The 15,077-nt window shown below is 42.4% G+C and overlaps 1 protein-coding gene across 1 annotated transcript; it reads right to left on the bottom strand.

Annotated features, from left to right (window-relative positions):
* Nucleotides 1-394: 394 nt before the first annotated feature.
* SEC11C (SEC11 homolog C, signal peptidase complex subunit) lies at nt 395-14,684 on the bottom strand. Its single transcript, XM_081097117.1, has 6 exons — nt 14,139-14,684; nt 8,412-8,521; nt 4,785-4,934; nt 2,839-2,958; nt 1,188-1,245; nt 395-597 (listed from the first exon to the last, which is right to left on the bottom strand). Exons 1-6 carry the CDS (start codon nt 14,223-14,225, stop codon nt 544-546), a joined length of 579 nt encoding a protein of 192 aa, XP_080953243.1. The 5' UTR covers nt 14,226-14,684; the 3' UTR covers nt 395-543.
* Between the last annotated feature and the right edge of the window lie 393 nt (nt 14,685-15,077).

Raw genomic sequence — 15,077 nt, 5'->3', positions numbered from 1 at the left:
CTGTGCTTTTTGCAATTTGTCAAAGGAGTGTGCTCTGTGTTATTAAACACTTTCTTTCAACCACCTCAAGCTATACCAGACCACAAAAACAAGGCAGTTATACCTTTCTTTCTAAAAACAGTTTCAGGCTTTACGAATGATCAGATTCCATTTTAACAAATATGAAGCCATCTGTTTTCAGGGGTCTGCTCGTTTCCCCCTGAACGCAAAGACTTTCACTTTTGAAACGTGGACATGACGACTGTTATGTGGGCCATGCCCTGCCCCTCGCAGGCCCAGAAGTGGCCGCCTGATTCCTGGAGTGACGCAGTCCCCGCCCTCGGACCAGAACAACAGCCACAAGGGGCAGGTACGCTGAGCAGATTCAAATCAGAGCCGACAGAAGAAAACAATCTTTACTGATGAATCATTTATTTGGACAGGACACAAACGTCTCTGCATTGTTTCCCTTGTATACAGAAAGTGGAACATTTCAAATATATTAGTTTTTCTCGTTTTCAATAGAATTCATTTCAATCTTCATCCCAGGAACTGCTCCTCACTTTAGGATTCACGTTTTAGTAACACATATGCACCCATTACAGCCAAAAGAGCATACTGTAAAGAAAAGAGAATGGAAAATAACTGCGAGGCCTACAGATACATTTGGGTTGCAAATGTGTTCAGATGAAGTCTGTTCAATACTGGACCGAGGACGGAATCAAAAGGTGACCTTTCCCCTCTTGTTCTCCACATTAGCTGCCAATGCCACATTGTGGTTAAAAACCCAAAAATCTTTTGAAGGACTAAGGCTCAAACCCCAGCACACACAGCCAATGCACTGCTCATCCCACGTAGGTTTCCTATTGTTCTTCAAGTGGTTTTTTAAAAATATGGACACCATTTTCACTGACGCAGGGAAATTAGCATTACTGAGTTTATTCTACTACTTTGTTTCTTTAAATATTTCCATAATAAAAAGCAACAAACATATAGGTGCCATATTAGAACACATTATGGACATAAAAGATAAAAGTAGCTATTTTAAATCTATAATTGAAATGATTATGTTCCTTTGTAGTTAACAACAAATACTCTGTAGAAAACATAACTAGCAAAACATTTTAAACAAACTGAATCTTTATAGCGGCACATGTAAAAAGCTCCAATTTTTTTTTTTAAATACAGGCACACATATAAATTCCTACCTTGAATTTTGGATAGTCGTTCATTATTATGGTGACCATACCAACATATGGTAAAAACCTAAATTGTGAGATAAAAAGTCAGAGATATGAAAATTGTTTGTAATATGAAAGTAACCTTTGAAAACACCATAAACCAGCCTTAGGAAGCAAGTCCTGCTTGGGAATGGCATGACTGGGGCTGTCAGAGCAACGGTCTCTCCTGTCCCAAAGGCTTTCTCAGTAAAAAGCACCAGAGCTGACAGCCAGGACAATTTTTAATCAGGCTCTATATTTTGGCTGGAGATATTACTCGCCTCCACTAGCAGCATTCACCACAACATAATTAAAATAAATACCGAGCCACTTGTACAAATGGAACGGGCAACTTTCATTAGCCTAGTGTTCATCTTTTCTCACCGCAGTAAGATTCAGATCCCACTCTAAGAACTGCTGTTAGAGAAAGCGTTTAAAGTACATGGATAATTAGTTTCATCAAGAATCGTCATCGTTTTCGTTTCACAGTGCTTTTCAGATGTAACAAACAAGTGTACTGGGCAGTGAATACAAATCTATATGAATCTCACAACTATGATCTATGGTCCCAGAGAGAGAAAGCTGGGAGCACAGGCTGACGAACGATCGAGCTGACAAAATTAATGCCATTAACGGGAAACAAGGTAACGCACCCTTAGTCCCCTACAGTCCCTTTCAATCGGTGGCTTGCAGCTCCCACTTATACAAAACCTATACCAGAGTTTCTAAAAATACAGGACTGACCAACTGGAAGTCTCTCTCATCTCCTGCAGACATTCGTGTGAAATGCAATCGAGTAAAAACGGTTAAAAGGTAAGCAGAGAGAGAAAGGGGGTAGAAAGAGGCTCTACACTATAATTTGATGAATAAAGCTGAATCTTAGAAAATGGGAACCAGTGGTCTCCAGCCTCACACAGCTGGTGGGATTTAGATAAGATTTTAAAAAGGCATTTCTAACAAGGGCTACCATACAAGGGTCGCCAAAAGACAGGAGGTTGTCCTTTTTTCTTTTTCTCATAAGAGGATACACTGTCTGGGGTCAATCAGAAGCAGAACTCATTGCTGAAACAATTATTCCAAGATGACTACTAAAAGATTTATCACATAACTGTTTTTAATAGTGAAAAACAGGAAATCACCTGAATATCCACCAAAAGAGGATTAGTTAAATAAGTGGCGATCCTGTAGCCATTTAAAAAGATGTAGATTTGACACTGAAAGCTAGTTCCAACTTCCTGTTGGGTTAAAAATAAAACTCTTCTATGTAAAATTATATATTCCATATGCATGCACATCTGCATAGGGACAGGAAGTATCTAGAATATTCACCAAGTGTTAAACAGTGGTTATCTCTGAGCGGATCTCTTGTAACTGTTATTTAAGACCAACGAATAACTACTCTCTCGGTGAGGAATTATTTCAAAACAGAATCAAATCCATGACATAGATAACACACTTGCACTCAGCTTTGATGTTAGGTCCTGGGTCAGTCCTGAGTTTTATTTCGTTATCACCATACAAACCAGAACTCTGACAGCTCTCCACGCATGTACTACTTACAATGAATGATCCTATTATCTCAGACAGTTAGTGTCTCTGGTTTCTGAATCTTCTATACAACTTAAAAGGTAATCCTCACCCTCTGGCTCTTCCCACCACATCCTTCTTTTCCAGCCAGTTCTGGCCTTCTTTGTACAGGCCTCTGTCATCAACTTCATTATTATCTCCTTTAGTCAGAAATTTGATGTCTCCATTATCTCTGGAAAGAAAAACAATGTCCTTTCAAAAATTATTTCCAGCACAGCAGCTTTAGCAAAAATTAGTTTATCCAACACTTTACAGCCAGATATGGGCATTTAGAAAGCAGTCTAAGATAACCTGATCTTTCTTGGTCTAAGATGATTGCTTACAGATAACCATTCAACTAAAGCACAAATTTAATGACAATTTTATAGACTTAATTCTAAACACTCCGGTTACCCTGACAACTGCAAAGCACAAAAGCACCAGTAAGGCCATGATGAGCTTCCAGCAACTGTTTTCACGTGGATTATATTCTTCACTCTAGACATTAACTTGATCTGAGTACGGATCTGAGCACAAACTAAGTCAAATGCAAGGGTTCCTTTCCCTCTACTTACTTTTTCTTGCCAAATGCAGAATGTGTTAATGCATTAGTTCCTTCACCACTGAGCAGAGTGGTGTAAAATCCAGTTTGCAAAAAAACAGGAATCACAAATGGCATAAAACCAGCATTAAAGAGACACAAGGGATTCATTTAAAACATCTAAACTGGTGCTTACATTGCCTTGACACTCAAAACACAATATTACAGCATTGTAGAGCTATAAAGAGTCTTCTTTCAATGGACAAGTGAAAAAAATGCACTATTATAATTTGATAAAAGCTTAAAAGCCCACAAAGATTTGAAACCACACCAAAAGGAGCAAGCTGATTTGCAGCCATGGTCATAAAGGAAATCAAGAGGATAAAAATCCGGGCGGGCTCTCACAAGTCATGCAAACTACCACAAGTCATCGTTATCTCCTCCACTTTGAACAGTTTCTCATCTTGTTTTAAATCTGGTGAGAATACTGTCACGTTATGACTGAGCGTATTTCCTCATCAGTAAGTTAACAAGTAGACATCAAGTAACATTCGTGTATTAACACAGACTTGAATCAGGGTCATTCTAATGTTTAGAGTAAAATGGAGTGAATATTTTTAAGTATCAACATCTTTGGGCAACCTGGAAGCAGTGAATCGAATGGGCTTATAAATACCAGAAATGTACAAATAGTTATGGTGCACGCACATACACCCTGGATGAGTAACATGCCATCAAAAACACAAACACACAAAACCTAAATTTAATTCCATTACTCATGCAGGTAAAAATGCCACACTAAGCCTACACAGGGTAAATGAATAAAGCATATAAAATGTAACATTTTCACAAATCATGTGACTGTAGTACCTCATGGAAACTTAATGTATTTGAGCTAGAAGTCATTATTTTTGGTTCACAACGTGTCTTAATAAGTAATCACTGGCATTTAAAGGAAAGGAAAGGCCATTTTGGGGAATGGGGGGGGGGATTAATGCAGGATATGCAAGGATGGAATCATGGGGTAAGTTGGGGAAAGAAATTTTTATCCATCCTAGGCTAATATTACTGTTGAGAATGTCACTTGGTCCAAAGTGACATAAAATGGAAAACGGTAGCTTTCTGTATTTCAGAAACGAATTCTCATATCAAAATAATCCTCAATTACAGTGGAATTTGATTTTCTTTGGGAGTCCTTCAAATAACTAATATTATGCCGCCATACATTCCATCTCACTACGTTCAGGTCCTTAATGAATGTCAGTTCTATAGTTCTCATAATCACCCTGGGAGTTACTGTGGGTAAAGTATATCATTCCCATCTTACAGACTGAGCTACATAGCAGGTCCAAACTCACCAACTAGTAAATGGCAGAACTAGGAACAGAATTCAGTGCTTTTGCACTTTTTAATCCACCATGAACACAGTCTACCAAAAATTTACAAAACAACACTGAAAAGAAGAAAAGCCTCTTTACTTTTCATGAACTTTGATTACTCTGTGAACTATTGGAATGTCTCGTCCTTCGACCTTAAAAACCACGATTTCACCAGCTCTAATAGGGTCTTCCCGGAAGTTTGTCAGGAACAGAAGGTCACCCCTGTGAAAGGCTGGCTCCATGCTGCCACTAGAAAGAAACACAAAAGCACATCCAAATCACCCTGGGGTCACAGGTGAACATTTTAATTCACAATAAATATAATGATAAACATATGAGTTAGAGTTTCAACTTTCATCAATAGTCCAGTAGGCCTATGAGCTATGAAACAAGACATAGTGTTTCCTTCTGACTGTGCAAGGTGATAACATTAAGTGAAAAGGAGATGATTTTTTCTTAGACTTAAATCTGAGAAGAGCCAATATTTAGCCTTTAAGAAACCCACATCTATAAACACATTACTATTTTCATTCAGAATTGCAGACTGAAAGCTGGTTAACACTCGAGGACAGTTCTTCCATTGCATGGTGTATCCCCAGCACCTAGAACACGACGTACTTGTTCAAGGAATGAGAAACAAATAAATGAATGCACTTAGGAGGATGAGCTGTCTGCCAGCCAAGCTGAGGGTTGGAACAAAATTCAAACCCGAGTCTTTTGACTCCTGCAATGCCATCCTTTTGACCATATTCTAGAGAAAGCCCAATTTTAACCAATGTTTTTGATGTGGAGGTCAATAAATAATCCCACATGATACCAGTTTAAACCCATGCCAAAAATCTTCACTGGATTCAAAGTCAATTGTAATCTAGTGGAAGCTGAAATTATCAAAATAGAACTCATTTTATATATGCTCATGCTTTGTTTAATGCACGAGAGAATAAATAAGACTTAGACATATGGCTATACAGGTGTCATACAAGCAATGCTGACTGAGGGCTGGAAGGAGAATGAACCACATTCGTGAAGAAATAAGGAGCTGTAAAGGAAAACATGGAGTCACAATGGAAGCAGCTTGAGAAGTTGGCTCCCACCCCTCCCAGCCCAGCACACCTTCAACTTGTCAGCACCCACAGAACACAGCAAGGGGAAGCGCAGTGGAGACTGGCCTGGCACCAAGTTCCTGCTGATGTGCTTATTTTTAAGTGAAGCCAGTGATACTAGGTTTGGTAATAGATCCAGCACTCAAAAATAGGAGATCTGACAAAAAAGGTAGAAAGAGCTAGAAATGAGTTAAAACAAATTTGAGTGTTTTTTGTGTTGTTGTTTTTTAATCTCCCAACTTGGAAGTTTATTTTGTCTTCTGAAAATAAAACAATTGGTTCAGGGCTTTGTCTCCTTTTAAAGAATGGTGATTAAAATGCTTAAGATAATTTCTTCATCTACTGCTTCTTCATCTTTCCTCTTTCAGCAAAACTGCTGAAGACACATAATGGGAAGATGTTTTTAGAAAGCCACCTCGGTCTCCACTAGCAATTAGGAATTGCAGCTAGAAAGGCGGCTCCTCAATGGGTCTCAGAGGCGGGCGAGTGCACTGGAGTCTGGCATCCAGAGCCACTGTCGTGTCCCATGAGGAAACCAGTTCTTTGAAACGTCTTACTAATATCAACTTACACTTGCTTTCCCCATGGGTCAGGCATTCCCCCAAGGTCATGTTCCCCAAGGTCACACACCTCTCATGATGTCAATAGTTTATGTTGACAAACCAAACTGCTTTAGAATTGTAAAGGATGCTTTTTAAAAAGTCTCTACACACTGCAATTTCACAATTTCTGAATGCACGCGCACGTGCGTGCGTGCGTGTGTGATTTAAGAAGCAGAACATCTCAGGTCTAGTCTTGGCTGCCTAAGTGACCATGAGATGCAAGTGCCCTGGCGCTGCTGGGCCTCAGGTTCCCTGTCTGTGACATCAGAGGGCCCATTGAAATTTGAGGTTTTTAGTCAGAGAAAGACAAGTACCATATGATTTCACTTATATGTGGAACCTAATGAACAAAATAAACTAACAACCAAAACAGAAACAGGCTCATAGATACAGAGACCAGACTGACAGCTGTGAGTAGGAAGGCGGCTGGGGGCTGGATGTAAAAGATGAAGGGATTAAACAAGAAAAAACAACAACTCATAGACATAGCAGTATGGTGATTACCAGAGGGAAGAGGGTAGGGAGAGGTCAGAGAGGGCAAGGGGTCTGGCATCAAAGGGTAAAGGGGGAATAAATGGTGATGGAAGACTTGACTTGGGGTGGTGAACACACAATATAATATGATGTCGTATAGAATTATACCCCTGAAACCTATACAATTTTATTAACCAATGTCACCCCAATAAATTCAATAAAAAATAGAAATTAAAAAATAAAAATAAATTAGATGTTTTTACTTTCTTCTTTTTTTCAAAAGCCATTAAATCCATCCTTCCAATGAAATCTTCCTAGGAAGCCTAACATATGATACATGAAGTGAAGCTGTCATAACTGAAGCAAGGCTGGGGGGTCTGAAATCTATGAGCTTGGGCCCCATTCCCACCCACGTAAGACTTCATGATCTAAGGCACAAGTACAGAGAGCATCTTGAAGCATCTAAGGCAGTGGTTCTCAACCTTCTGGCCCTTTAAATACAGTTCCTCACGTTGTGACCCAACCATAAAATTATTTTTGTTGCTACTTCATAACTGTAATGTTGCTACTGTTATGAATCGTAATGTAAATATCTGATATGCAGGATGGTCTTAGTCGACCCCTGTGAAAGGGTTGTTCGACCACCAAAGGGGTCGCGACCCACAGGTTGAGAACCGCTGATCTAAGGGCTCCCAAAGATGGCTATTCTATTTCAAACTGATTGCTAAGTTTTCCCCTTGGATGACTTTGTGGCTACATGACATTAACTAAAGTATCAACTCTTCTAAAATAAACAGGCTATGCTGTATGAGAGTAATAGTCTGAGAAGAGAGTAGCTACCTACCCAATACTGCAGGGGAAGCTTAAAAACATACTCAAGCCCTAGCTAGTTTGGCTCAGTGGATAGAGCATCGGCCTGTGGACCAAAGGGTCCCAGGTTCAATTCTGCTCAAGGGCACATACCTTGGTTGAAGGCTCCTCCCCAGCCCAGGCCCTAATCGGTGTATGTGCAGGAGGCAACCAATCAGTGTGTTTCTCTCACATCAATGTTTCTCTCTGTCTTTCCCTCTCTCTTCCACTCTCGCTAAAAGAGCAATGGAAGAATATCCTCAGGTGAGGATTAACAACAAACAACAACAACAACAACAACAAAACCATACATGATACTCTGCTAGGCACTGGGATGCCTGTTTGCTACAATCAAGTAACAGTTTTAAATCACCTCTGTTTAAAAATCAATTTGTACATAAATAATGCATTAATACCATTTTGTTAAACTGTCCTTTTACGTGAGTTAAAACATTAAAATACAAACGTGAATGTTTTGCACAGGAGCATCAGCATCAACATGTAAAAACTCTAACATCTCTGTTGAAAAAAATAAGATTTCCAACAAAAGCCAGAAAAAATAAAATATTCTCAAACAGATATCAATAAAGAAGACTTCTGTCCAATTACAGTACTGAGTCTGGGTTGTCAGGCAGGCTTGCCTGCAAGGTGACCCCGCTCCTGGGTCCAGGCAGCAGTGCGCGGTCCGTGGGACCTACCTCAGCACCACCACGATGGGGCTCTCGCTGCCAGTGAGGACGATCAAGCCCTTCCAGATCATGAGTGCAGAAGACACGATCATGGCGAAGTTCAAGACCTGGTAATACAGCTGGAAGAAGAAAGGCCAACCGGGCATTAAAACCAAAGGCAGAGTGTGCTAACCCTGAGCTACATGTGTGCTTGTGTAAAACCCCACATCTGTCCATGGAATGAGCCTGCCATATCCGTCTTTCCTTCAATGAGAGAAAAGGGAGAGGGAAGCCAGAGCATTCCATGGACCTGCTTTGTTAAAGCCTCACTAAGGCTGCACTTCTCCGGGATTTCCCAGCGCCTTCCACCTGTGAGGGCCCCGCCACTCACACTGCTGGGAGGACCTCCGCTGTAGAACGAGCGCACAGGCCTGACCTGAGCACCTGGCACCCGCAGTGCAGATCACCTAGAGCAGTGATGGCGAACCTATGACACGCGTGTCAGAGGTGACACGCGAACTCATTTTTTTGGTTGATTTTTCTTTGTTAAATGGCATTTAAATATATAAAATAAATATCAAAAATATAAATCTTGGTTTTACTATGGTTGCAAATATCAAAAAATTTCTATATGTGACACGGCACCAGAGTTAAGTTAGGGTTTTTCAAAATGCTGACACGCCGAGCTCAAAAGGTTCGCCATCACTGACCCAGAGCCACCTCTTAGTCCCCTGGCCGAAGAGGCCCCAAAGGAGGCTTCAGGGCCCTACAGCACTTAGCAATGACACTCTTCGCTATCTGAAAGGCATGTTAAAAGTCAACAAAAAGTTTAAACAGCTGGATGCTTAGATTTTCCATAAATGGAAAGTCACGTGAGTTAAATATCATTCTGAGCTGACCTCGCCCACCTGAGACCACTGAGTTAAGGCCCATAGGGCTTGTCTTTGCCCCTCCCTGTCCCTCACACGCTGAAGCACAGGCTCCTCCTTGCTGACCAACGCCTGCCACACCACCCACCCCTGGGACTGGGGGGAAACCCAGCACCTGCCCACAGCACAAACCCCTGAGCAGCTGTGGCTGCACTGTTGGTCCAGATGCCCACCGTCCTCCAAGAGGCTATGGGGGCAGAAGCCACCTGCCTAGTCTAGTGGAAATGTAAGCCCTCGGGGCACCTGCCCTACTGTCCTCTGGATGGCCCCTTACTCAGGTACCTGCCTCAGTCTCCTTCACAATCCCTGCGGCTGCCCGGGTGATCTGCGGAGCCTGTGACCGGCCCACCCAACACTCCAGTGCAGTGATGGCGAACCTATGACATGCGTGTCAGAGGTGACACGTGAACTCATTTTTTTGGTTGATTTTTCGTTGTTAAATGGCATTTAAATATATAAAATAAATACGAGTCTTTGTTTTACTATGGTTGCAACTATCAAAAAATTTCTATATGTGACACGGCACCAGAGTTAAGTTAGGGTTTTTCAAAATGCTGACACACCGAGCTCAGAAGGTTCGCCATCACTGCACTAGTGTCTCAATTCCTCCAAGTCTCCAACAACCTTCTCCCTCTACCTGAGCCGTCCACTCTCAGCCACATATCTGGGACTGTAACTGCTTGATCTCCAAGTCTCTAACCCCCTCTACCTGACCGTCTGTGCCTGTCTTCTGGCCTATGTGCTCACCTACACGGTTCTTGTTCTTCCCCAACCTCCACCCTTAATGGCGTCTCCATCATCAGCATGCAGTCCCTCAAAGCCCCGTAGGCACATCCTCCACTAGGCCTGGAAGCCTTACTCCAGGACCCTCCCAAGAATAAACTTCCAGACCCCCACCCAGGAGAGGAAATCCTCTGAGGGCTGTGGCGGGGACAGCTGGGGATCTGGTTCTCAGCTCTTTCACCCCCACTTCCCCTTCACCCCCAGTTCCAGAGACACGGGAACTGCCAATTCATGAGTGAGGATTCTGCAGCACAAACAGTGAAGTTTTTCCTCGGTTTCCCCCACTGCTGGCTTAGGATTTTGCCTTTTTCTAGCTGTCAGCACTCTTTCATCTGTTTTCTAGTTTTTACTTTTTGATTGATCTTGTTCCCTTTCCTGTCTTGGAGCAAAAAAGAAGTAAAGGCTTAAAACTATTAATTTTCCAGAGAAGAATTGCAAGTAGTGAATAAACATTTAAAGTGCTTAAACCAAATCCTGCCTTCACCCTCCTGGCCCCACTTTTTTTGCCTAGCAAATTGTAAGGTTTGGGGTTTTTAAAATACTAATAATCAGTTCTTGGCAAAGGCACATTTGGGATGCGGGTGACATAATCATCCAGAAAGCTATTTAGTATCAAGAGGTTGTTACTCTTGGCCCAGTAATTCTACTTCTCAAAATTCAATCTAAGATAAAGGCAGATAAGGGGTTATGACCCAATATATTTATCACAGTCTTATTTCTAACAACAGAGAAAATGAAACAAAAGCAGTAATAGAGAAATGATTGCGAAAACAATGGCAAGTTATTGCACTGTTTAAAACAATGCAAAATATACATTCAGTGACATGAAAACACTTAAGATATATTAAGTGGCCCAGCTGGCGTGGCTCAGTGACTGAGCGTCAACCCATGAACCAGGAAGTCACATGCCCGGGTTGAGGGCTGGATCCCCAGTCGGGGGCGTGCAGGAGGCAACTGATCAATGATTCTCATCATTGATGTTTCTATCTCTCTCCCTCTCCCTGCCTCTCTGAAATCAATAAAAAAATATATTTTAAAAAAGATATGTTAAGTGGAAAATGTAGGCTGCAGTAGGATCCCCACAAACTATAAAACAGTTTAGAAAATACACACAAGATACTAACAGAGGCTACCTTAGTACAGTGGAATGATGAAGGACTCCATTTTCTCCTTCCAACTATTCTCTATGCTTTAAAATTCCTATGACGGGCATGGATTAATTCCAAAATGGGGGGCAGGGAGGGAGGGTAAAGGAAGTGCAATGGACAGCATAGTAACTGCTATTAAAATAATCATTTTAAAGAGTGTGACAAACAGGAAAACGTATTCTGATGTGATACAGAGCTCAAACCTGTCTCTTGCTAATATTACACCTATGAGGACTTATGTAATTCAAGGTAATTAGGAAGGATATGACTGAAAGTGGGGACATAAAAAAAAAGTGAATTAAAATAACTGAATATATTTTGATGTAATAAATAAAAACAGGAAAATAAATGTAACTCAAAATTAAAGTTACACACCATTTTTTTTTTAACTCTTTGGCTATTGTGTCAATATCAAATTATGAAAAGCTTCTCCACCTGCTCCGTCGGAATTGAAGGATTTGATAAACAAACTTTGTTTCATGATGAATTACAGATCTGATTAGGAAAGCCCCAAGTCAGGGTTTTAAAAGAGACTGTCATTTTCAGAGAGGTTTTCAAACCACCAGGCTTCACCTTGAAGAAAGCACACTACAAAACCTTGTGATTTACCTAACAAAGGCTGGGTACTAAGAATATATTTTCCAGTATGATTTCCTGTGCTTGAAATATTCATCAAGGGGAAGTGAAATCAGTTATTCAAAAAACTTCCTTTGAGCAAGATATCTATTTGCTAAAGAAAGGGGCAGTTATATAAAAACTTAATCAAGCTAATTGCAAAAGCACAAATCCCACTTCCAACACCCTGTCTGAGTCCAGGATTGAAATCCTGGAATCCAAAAACATAATTTTGATTGAACGATGACAAGCTGACTTGAACAACAAGGTGCCCTTGTTCATCTCTGCCTACCAACTTTGTATGCTTGGCACCTAATAACCCAGCAGAGTTTAGAAGCAAGCCCACACTCAGTCTTTGTCAACCAATGATAAAACAGCCAATGTCTGAGGGTTCTCGACAAACATTTGAGACTAGAAACTCTGGCTGACAGAGCAGCAGAAATGCCAGTAGCTGTATTTCTTCCTCTCTTCCTCACTGCAGAAACAAAGAGTCCTTTTTTTTTTTTTTTTTTTTTTTTTTGCATGTGGCTCTTGCCTTAATTAAGCATAGCAGAGAAAGGAGGTCCCACTTCCAGGACTGGTGGAGCATGCATGCCTGACAAGGTGTCACAGCTTGCTATTTTGGAGGGAAAAAGAAAGAAGTAAAAGGACAAAGCTTAAAAAAAAAAATACCAGAGGATTTGAGCTTCTTAATGTTAATTAAAAGATTAGCAAACATAGGCAATGCAACAGCTACTAATAGTTCTTATCACTGAGCATGGGAATATACCGATCCTTCAAAATGGCTTAAGGATTGATACGTTCAAGGCCTTCTCTGATAGTCTGCCATGATAATCATCTGTAATCATACCATTTTAGAGACATTTAAAAAACCTAGCCAAGTAAGTCTAGATTTTTAAATAAAGCTCTATTTCCTGGAGGATTTTCTTGAGGACAGTATCAATGCTCAGGACAGTAGCTGTTGGTTTTTCAAGCTCGTGATAATCACTGCCACAACTCATCTTAATCACAGACACTCCCAGGAGCTCATCAGCTATGCACACCTAGAAACAACCAGACTCTTAAACACAGTTCATGAAACTCAAGTCACCAAACTCCCACATGATTGCACTAGTCTGAAATTCCACTTGGGGGTGGGGTGGGGAGGGAATTAACCACATGCCCAAAGGAATAAGTTGTGCCCTGCCATGGGCACCACCTCACACCTCAATATAATAAGACAAATGAAACAGGATGTCATCAAAATCATGAGAATGAATACCATTTTCAAAGATAATCACAACTTCCCAGGAGGAAGGTTCCATTTTTCTTAGCACGCTTTATTATTAGCATCAATAGAAGTAATTCATATTCATCATGGTATTTGTGCCCTACAGACCCCAAATTCTCTAGAAGTTTAGGCACTCTCATTTTTCCTGGAGGAGAGAGCCTCATTTCCAGTCCCTACTCCTCTTGGTTTATATGGAAGAGAAAGACCCAAAGACAGTGATCTAAGCCAAGAGCTAACTAAGGACAGAGCAAGAAGGAAGTTTTCCTCTGAGGGCCCAGAAGAGAGAAATCAAGCCCAGCTGCCCAAAGACCACACGCTAACTGCCTCCTATATTCAAGGTGCAGCCAGACCAGAGAATCTGAGAAAGAAGTTAAAGAAGCCTGGTACTAACATAATTTTGTAAGTTAATTATACTTCAATTAAAAAAAAACAAACAGAAAGAAGGAAGTTGGAGACTTCTGGAATCCCTTCCGAACACCGATTCAGTCCACACTGATTGAGCACCACCACTGAGCTCTCTGGGCACAAGGAGCTGTACCTAGTCCCGGTGCAGGGCTGGGAAAACACTTCCAGAACGGGAGGCACTCCTGCACAGTTCCCGCTGTCACAAAGTGATTTCCTTTCGCCTGCCTTTCTGCCCCGTCCAACCGCGGGCAGCATTCCTCTGGGCGTCAGGCCTCGGGAGACCCACAGAGAATCCGTTTCCCCTCCCACTGGGTGGCCCTTTAAATACCTGCAGACAGCTGTCACTCACGGCCAAGTCAACCTCCCTGCTTTCTCAACCACATCTGACATCCATAGGGCTAGATTTACACTTTCTTACCCTTCCTGACCACTCTGCCCCAATTGGGCTCAGTGCAAGAAAGCACACACACATGCCCACAGGTGGGTCGGTGCGGATTTGAACCCCGGGCCTAAGAGAGCCCGGCGCGGGAGTTGCAGCGCTGTCCTTGCTGTAGCCATACCCTGGATGCCCTGACTCCCGGGCGCGCCCCCCACGCGGGCCTCTTACCTGGCGCTTGTTCATCTTTCTCAAGTCCCCGAAGATGTCCAAGCCGGACGTGGGGAGATGCGTCCCCACGACGCCCGCGCGCACCATGCTGGGGTCTCTGGGCCAAGGGGGGGCCCGCGGGCTTGTGGAGTCCCTGACAGCTGTGGAGCACCCGCCGGGCCCCCGCCCACCAGCCCCGCGTCCTTGCAGGCCACGTGACCAGCATTCGCTCAGGAGTCTGGGAATCGTAGTCCCGCGAGTCTTGGCCTCCAGTATACCAGGAAGGAACCGCGGGAAGAAAACTACCACTCCCAGAATTCTGCGGGGCGAGAGCTTCGTCCAGTGAAGACCCAGGGCTCGTAGGTAGGGCAGCGACGGGGCTCAGAAGCCTTGTCCGACCCTCCTGAGGGACCCTGGGGGAGTGGGTGATCCTGCATTTCGTAGGGGTAACTCGGGGAAGTGACTACTCAAGAGGAACGGAATTCCCCAAGACTCTGGTCAGGCGCCAAGAGGACACCTAAAACTCCCTCCATTAATCTAGCCGTGTATCTTGGCCATTGGATGACTGCACGAGGAAGGTGGGGCTTCTACACTAGCCGCGGGCTGTGATGACTCGGGGAGGAGCCTAAAGATGGGCCTGGTGGATGGGCGGGGCTTGGAAAAGGCGGGAGTTTTGAAGCCTCTGAGTTTCATGCCCTGCAAGAGCAGTAAGATTTGAATATTTGGATACAAAGATGTAGCCTCTTAATCATAGCTGTGTTGCAACGGATATTAATTGAATGAATAAACAACCAATTAATTTAATACACGAGGAAACAGAGGCCAAGGTTAAGAGGCAGAGTCTGGAATAAAATTCAAATTTTCAAATTTGTAGATCCTGGATTACTACAGTCCTGACCCTAGATTCTGTTTAGTTCATTCTCTCACTCATTGATGCATTATTTATTTCATTCATTTATG

This window comes from Myotis nattereri (genome assembly GCF_964212035.1).
Source record: "Myotis nattereri genome assembly, chromosome: 8".
In the NCBI taxonomy this organism is placed as follows: domain Eukaryota; kingdom Metazoa; phylum Chordata; class Mammalia; order Chiroptera; family Vespertilionidae; genus Myotis; species Myotis nattereri.
This window is presented reverse-complemented; position numbering and strand designations above follow the sequence as displayed.